Source organism: Phaethon lepturus, unplaced genomic scaffold (genome assembly GCF_000687285.1).
Source record: "Phaethon lepturus isolate BGI_N335 unplaced genomic scaffold, ASM68728v1 scaffold10382, whole genome shotgun sequence".
Classification (NCBI taxonomy): domain Eukaryota; kingdom Metazoa; phylum Chordata; class Aves; order Phaethontiformes; family Phaethontidae; genus Phaethon; species Phaethon lepturus.
The window spans coordinates 2,486-10,176 of NW_010525571.1; the positions used below are offsets into that span (position 1 = coordinate 2,486).

Genomic DNA, 7,691 nt, shown 5'->3' on the forward strand with positions numbered 1-7,691 from the left:
CGGCCTGCATGTAGAGGCTGGTACGCTTTTGGAGAGGGCTGTGCTCTGAAGGCAGGGATAAAATCTGTGTCACGAGGGTGCGGCAGTCAAGCCCTGTATGGAGATGGGAATGATGAGCTACATGGATGCAACCTGGTCAGAGGGGGCTGGCTTCCAGACAGCTTACTGTCTACTGCTTAGAGAGTAAACGAGCTCAGATGAGTTGGTTTTTTTTGTTTGTTTGTCATGGGTTACTTGATGCTGCTGTTTTCCCGGCTATCACTTGGGATACCTCTTCATCAATAGGTAGAAACTTAAAATTCCTTGGAGTGTCCTGCAGTGCGTGCCTGCCAAGTTGACTGGCATTTCTTGCTGCTTTCTCCTCTGGGCTACAGCACTTCAGCAAAGGATGCCTCAAGGCGTCACACTGCTGTTTTTAGGAGGGAGCCAGCTGGTGACCACCGAGAGGTTGAGGAATCACCCCGCGCCCTCCACAGGGTGTTTCATTGCAGGAGCACTGCCGGTGGTGTCCGATAAGCAGCTTGTTTTCCTCTGTGCTGCTCGCACGGAGATCTTTCCCATGTGGGTTTCTGTTGACGTTCCCTCTTCCTCCATCCAGGAGTCTTTCACCCCTCGTTGGGTGCAGCTGGGGGGCTCCATCGCTTCACCGCTTGCACCGTGAGCCGACGTGGTGGCCACTGCTGCAGGTCGTGCTGGAGTCGCAGAGCCCCCCAGTCCCTTCCTTCGGGGCGATGGGTGGCAGGCTTGAGAAGGTCCTGCTCTTCTGGGGTGGCAGTGACCCTGGTGCCTGTGCTGCCGGGGGGTCAGGCGTGCATCCAGGCAGGGCCGGGGCGCTTCCCGCAGCGGGGAGCCCTGGGGAGCGGGCAGCCGCCGCTGCAGCCTGCTGGACCTCTGCTCAGAGGGATGCTGCCTGTCGTGCCACCCAGCCTCCTTAGTGCCTGATGACTGTGCATCCTTGGAGGGCTGGGCTGTAGGTACAAGTCTTGTGCTGTCTAGCAAACAAGATGTAAAAAAAGGAGGAGGGAAATAATTCTTATTTCAACTTCTTTTCCTATAACCAAAGCTTCAGTTATCTAAACAAATCAACAGAAAAACATGAGGTATGTATACCACTTAGCCTATCAGCTACACTTAAGTGTAAGAAGATGTTCAGGAGAAAAATATTTCCTTTACTCTGCCAGTTTGGATGCAGCACAGCAGAAGAAAATAATTATAAAAGACATTTTGAGAGTTGTGTTTGCAAATAGATAAGCCAGAAACACACATGAGCGGCATTAGGAATGACTCAACATGCAACTCGGCAGCAGGCGTGGTAAGACTCCTTAGAGTGGGCTTCCTTCAAACAACAGATTTAGTGCATTTATGTAAGTTCTGCTTAAAGTGTACAGGCATTAAATAGCAATTCTGAATGAGGATAGATTTTTGTTCCACACTAAAAAAAAAACATCACAGTAGCAGAAATTTCAGAGGCTGCTTCTTTAAAAGAAAGCCTCCTTATTTTTTATTCATACTTAGGAGCTTTAAAGAGATGCTTGTTTTTGTTACGGCATGAAATGCTTTTCACGTATGGCTCTGGACTGTAAATTCTCTGAAGGCTTCTCATTTTTTTTTTTCTTACATAAATGGAAGTGTAGCTGAGCTTTATTAATCTGAAGGTCCTGGATGAAGCACTCTGTGCCTTAAAAAGGAAGCTGAATTGCACAGAAGATCAAGAACTGAACTTTCCTTTTGTTCCTGTAGGCAGTTGGAGAGAAGAGAATGGTATGTGCAGGCTAGGGCATGCGTTAATATCTTGATTATATAGATGAAATTAGTTTTGTAAAGGTAACTGTAATAGGGTATATTTTAGATAATCACCCAGAAGGTAGGAACACATTATGCTTGTTGCTACAGAGTAGGAATAAGTAGGTGTCACAACTGGATAGATAAGTCAACAGCAGCAGTTCAGGTCCTCTTGATAATCAGGGAGTCCAGACAAGGCTGCCAGCGTTTCTACTCTATTTTTCTGAAAGATTTTTGCTGAGGGAGCACTTGGGACTCCTGTGCAGGACAGCCATGTAAATAAAGCCTTTCTTGCAAGTGATGGGCCTCAGTGCTACCGAAACCATTCTGTTTTCTAGGTAATTGCATGATTCGAGTTACAGTTTGGGGCTGGGATTCTGTTTTGTTATTTTTTTGGAGTAGAAGTTGAGATCTGATCAGCAGACATGGTTGAACTTTTGATAAGTCACTGATAACTAGCATCTTGGCCTGTAAATGATTCGCTTTTTCTTCTTATACCAAGTAGAGATCCTCTTCTCTAGTTATGTTAGAACAGGTGAAGAAGATTTGCTTAACAATTTGACATTGCTTTGCTCTGTAAAGGAAGGGTTTCATAATGAAATAGTTATTGAATTAAGCAGTGCTTCCCACATATCTTGGTATGTGCTTGATCTGTTTTCAGTAGTTTTCATTTTTTTGGTGTGGCGCTGATAATAAACTGGGAAATCAAAGACTTTGTGATCACTTGGCGCTACTTAAAAAGGGACGTTTCTCTCTTCTAAGGTGTTATGGGGTGTGATCTATTGTAGGTATTGGATTTGTATAATTGATAGCTTTTTGCCTGTGTCTCCCTCTTGGTTCAGTCAGTTGAGGTGTATGTGCACGTGTGCACCTGTGCTTCATGCTGATGTCTGCTCTGTAAGGATAAGTTTGCTTGTTTTCCCTTAAAAGAGGGACTTAGGCTATTTTGTAACATGCCTCAGTACTCATACTGCAAAGTCTGGAAAAAAGTGAAGTGCAACTGTGAAGACGGCTCTGCAGGCGCACACCAAATGCAGGCAGACTTGGACCTCCATGCCAAGCCTTGCATCTCTCAGTTGAGGGATCTCGCTTCCTAGCTCTGGGTCCAAGAGAGGAGGGAGAAGGCTGTGAAGAGGAATGTCCTGAAAAGAAGTCACATGGTCAGCTTTTAATTTCGGAAGACACTGCGTTATCTTCCTGATGGCTTTGTTACAGGGAGGGAGGAAAAAAGTAAAAGGGTGAATGTGCCATCAGACATGCTGGAATATTGGATTGTGCTTCAGTGCTGCATACAGTGCTGCTTGCTAGCTCCCAAGCTGATCACTTACATTTTGCATTTCATCAGTTATGCATTTTTAAGGTGGCAGCCTCTGTAGAAGTTGTGAGGGACTCAAATGTGGGGCTAATCCTTTAGAGACTTCTTGAGTTACTTGTGAAAGTAGCAGATATTGCAGTTGTCTCTTACTCATCTTTTTTCTGGCCTTTTCTGTTCTTTTTTTTTTTTTTTTTTTTCCCTTCTGCCTGTCTCTCCCGCTGACTTAGTGTGGGGGTAAAAGCTTAAGGTTTGTACTAGCAGGAAGCTGATGGTGTGGCATGAAAAGAAAACACAATGCACTCCTTGCGTTGTAAGATAAACACTGCTATCAGCTCCTACTTCAGCGCTGTTCAACCTCTGTTCATCCAAATTTCTGCTAGGAGCTGTGTAAGAGGTCCCAGGTCTCTGCTCCCCTGCGTGGGAAAAGAGTCAGGCCTCCCTGTCCCCACAGTGATGCTCGTGGTCAAAGAGATGTGAGCCCCGGCAGCCGGTCACTGCGCCACTGGGCTGTCGCTGTCTCCTGAGGAACAGGATGAATTGTGCCCGTATCCCAGAGAATGCATTGGGTTTAAAAATCCATGGGATTACTTTCCTCCCCCTCACCAGTACATTATTAATTTAATTGCTTTTTGGTTTCTGAAGAATTTTGGAGGAGGCAGGGAGAGGGTGGAAAGATCTATTTTAAACTGCCCTCTTCTTTAATTCATATCTTGTTCGTGATGTATTTTTACCAGCAGCGCTTTGCAATCCAGCTGCCACTTCTAAGTGTCATTTACTTGAATAAAAATTGTAATTACATTTCTAAGTGTGTCATTAGCACTGAAAGTAGTAACTGAATCATGAAGTGCTGTTTGAACAGCAGCTTTCCCATGACAGGAAGCTTATGAAGTCCAGGGTATGCTATGCTGTAATATAAGTGTAGCAAAAATACTCAAAATCCCTTGTTTGCCAGTTTTCACATCTCCCATTACGCTTTTTATTAGGGAAATACCTACTTATAAATCCCCCATATTAAATAAAAATGGATGAACAATATTTGGTTATCTCATTTTCTCTGACATTGATGGTGTCTTTTGATTGAAATCTGTAAGCCAGTGCTTCCCAGTGCTCCTCGAAGAATAGTTGCTCATGCATCTGTTAACCATGTGCCTTGAAAGGGGGTTTGTTGGACTCCAGTAGGTTTTTTGCGGGATTAATACCATCAAAAGCTTTTTCAAAGGATTGTTCGATTCAAGTTAAAAGCTCATGCTGATGTAAACCTCCCATCTTTTTGCCAGTAAAAGGGGTAAAGGAAAAAATTTTGCATTCACGTTTTCCTAGTACTCAATAAAGAGAAGTATGTCACTTGAACAGATGGATCAGCTCTCACTTTTTATAGTCCCAGTTTGTTGAACATCAAAAGAGGGGTTGTACTGTCATTTTAAGTAATGAAACTAAAGTCTGCTGCATCTTCCTTTTGATACCGTATCCTTAAATTGCTGTTAACAAATTTAATTTGAATCATCATTGGTTTTTGTACAACGGTGTGACAATGTAAATCCAGATTACCCACTGATCCCTGGGCTGAACCACATTTGTAAACCTTCAGGTACCATCCTAGTTAGCAGAAGATTCAGTTATTTACGGTCTGCTGAGGTTTTCCAATGCTGATGTCTTTATCCTAAAGAAAAGAGAGAAGAAGTTGCTGCCAGGACTGTTGTCTGTGACTAATTCTCAGTTGTTGTTCTCTAGCAATTTGAGTGTCTCTTAAGGATGTGCCTGTTGGTGTCCGTCAGCAGTAAGTGTGTGTGTGCTGTAAGTGGGAGTGTCCCTGTTTTTCCATGAGCTATGCCATTTTCAAACCTTACAGCTGATGTTTTGCTGTCTCTTACCTGGCATCAGTAATAAACATGTCCTGCAGCGTCAGATTTTTGGTGTTTTTGGTTGTGCGTGGACACGTGTCTTGCTTTGCCCTACCTGGCGCGTGCGGGCATAACCTCTGGTCATGGCAGGTACGTACGTGTTAGTGCAGCACGCAAGTAGAAGCTGTCAGAAGACCCGTCCATCGTCTTGTATGTTCACAGCATATGAGTTTTGTGCAAATGGGAACCAGCACCTCAAAAGCTTCTCCAGTTACCTTTTTAAAGTTTATTAACACCTTTTCATTTACAGCTTTTAACCTGCCTTTTGTTCATAGCAGAGATGAAGCCTGGGCCTTGCCTCTGGACAACTTGCATATGACATCCTGTAATAAAACTTCTTCAAACAGAATATTGGAAAAAGCCAAATATCAGCACTGCTCTGTGTATAAGCAACAGTGCTTGTAAAAATGCATACGTAGCTGTTTATCTTGTTGCCAAGGTTGGGATTCACATGTAGCTGCACAGCTGGAGACTTGTCCACAGCGTCCGGGCTTAAGTCCCTTGGAAAATTAAGCCCCACTTAAACTTCCTGTTAAAGCCAGGAGGGGCAGAAGTTCAACTGACGTAAACCTGCGCTGAATGAGTAATTCACTTTGTGGACTCTCTGGAGAAGAATCTTTTCAGCCTTCTCTGTGGATGCCTTTATAAAAAATTGAGTACTCTTAAAGTTTTGTACTAAATCAATAAATAACTTAATACAGAGCAGCTGTTGATCATAAACTCTGGGGTTTTCGTACACTCAAATTTCAGCCAGAGGATAAATTTCTCACTTAGGGAGCAGACAACTGCCTTTGTCAACTATTCAGTCTCTCAATTCTAGCGTTTCTTATCAACAAAAGACAAGGAACACCTTCCCGAACCCTGCCTGTAATGCCAAGAGAGCGACAGAAATGTGTCCTGGTTTATATCTGTGAAGAACAGTGAGAGCGCACTCCCTTTGTGATGAACTACTGAGCTTTCTACCAAATCCCCAGGGAGGACCTCTTCCTGAGTTTTAAATTGACCCTAAACTTGCCCAAATTGAGGCAGGAACATTCCTTTAATTCCCCTGGCAGTCATGATGCTTAGTCAGCTAATTTTGCCTTATGTGGCCCATTTGTAGACTAGAACTCCCAGGAACCTCTGGTCTTTAAAACCTTGACTTTGTGACAAAGTAATGACAGTACAGGTCTCTGGATCAACACCTCCTGAAGCAAACAAAAATTTCGTTTTGTTACTGAACAGTTGCTTTGATATCAGTCTTCCTGTGAAGCTCCCCACTCCATTGTAACTATTTATCTAGCCTTCAATGTGTGGAGGACAGCTTGGAAGTGTGACCCACGTGCATCCAAAACCCTAGAAACTTGAAAAACTAACTGTATAAAATATATATAAAAATATATTCACCTTTTACGTTTCATGTTTTCTGTTTCATTTGGAGTGGTATTATACTTGGATGATTTTTCTAAGAAAAATTTGGTTTTTTAAGAAAACGAATAGAAACAAGTATTGCAAAACAGTGACCAGATTTTTTCCTCTCTCTTTTTATCCTTATTTTAGGAAGGCATGAGGTGCGGTCCTGGACAACAGCCACCAAGCAATCCTTGTGTCTCATGTGGCAAAAAGTGAAAGTGCAGCTAATGCTAAGCATGTCTTTCCTTGTTGCTGTTTTTTGGTATTGCAGAAGACTATACAGCTTTTTAGCACAGATACTGAAACGGTAGGTTTTTATTATGCAGACTTTAATCTTCCACACTGTTACTTATTCAGTAAATATTGACCTTTGACAACAACTCTTTGACGCCTGTTTTATCATTTGGTTTTCAGGTGGAGCAACTACCTTCAGAGAAAACTCATAAGTAATCTTTTTGTTGTCACTCCGTATTCCTTAATTCCTGCCCGCCCCTACCCTTTAAATGCAGAACAGCAGAAGGTAACTAATCTGTGAATTAATCCTCAATTTAGGGAATCTCAGTGTGCTGACAGAAGTTGATCTACTTGTTTACAGCGCGAGAGAGTGGAAAGGAGAAACAAAGCAGGCCAAACACATGAGGGAGGTAAGAGTTAAAATTTAATCTCTGCATGAGGATGGCAGGGAGGGAGAGGTACCTGGGAAAGGAACAGCACTCCCGGTGCCGCAGCCAGCAGAGCCTGCTACACCAGCTGGCTAAACGGAAAGCAGAAGGGAGAGCGTGAACATGGGTCTAAATAAAGACTAGAGTAGAGCAGGTGAAAATGTAGATCAGGTTTTAGTCTTACATCTTCTCCAAATTCCCCCCTGTAGCACCAGCGACCCCCGCAGCAGCTTTAACAGGAAAATCGTCCCCAGTGCTACAGCCCAAGTAACTTGGTCTTAGGTGCTATCTCTTGGCCAGCCCTTGATTTAAGGTTGATTTAACTCTCATTCCGGGGAGGAATGAAACCCCACACCCATTCCTCTTCCAAGCTGTGAAGCTCCACATGACAGGAGCCAGTGCTCGGCACCCTCCCCAGCAGCCACCGAGACCCCCGTGTCCAGCTGCAGGAGCTGCAGCTGGGGGCAGGCAGGGAAGGAGCTCACATCTGACCTGTCCCGGGTTAGGTCGGCGCTCCGCAGGCAAGGACCAGCGCGCTGGATGGTGGCCATCCCCTGCCTTCATGCAGTGTCCCTCTGCTCCAGCTCTGCACCCTGGGCTGCAAGCAGGACACACACAGTTTAACTACACCCGGCAATT

At 44.1% G+C, this 7,691-nt stretch overlaps 1 protein-coding gene across 1 annotated transcript in view; it reads left to right on the forward strand.

The window, feature by feature from the left end:
- The first annotated feature begins 6,543 nt into the window (after nucleotides 1-6,543).
- FAM105A (family with sequence similarity 105, member A) overlaps nucleotides 6,544-7,691 on the forward strand; it is a 9,045-nt gene continuing 7,897 nt past the window's right edge. Inside the window, exons 1-3 of the mRNA XM_010282807.1 lie at nucleotides 6,544-6,697; nucleotides 6,805-6,836; nucleotides 6,943-7,034. Coding sequence (XP_010281109.1) covers nucleotides 6,591-6,697; nucleotides 6,805-6,836; nucleotides 6,943-7,034 — 231 coding nt within the window. The 5' untranslated portion in view covers nucleotides 6,544-6,590. The remainder of the gene's footprint in view (nucleotides 6,698-6,804; nucleotides 6,837-6,942; nucleotides 7,035-7,691) is intronic.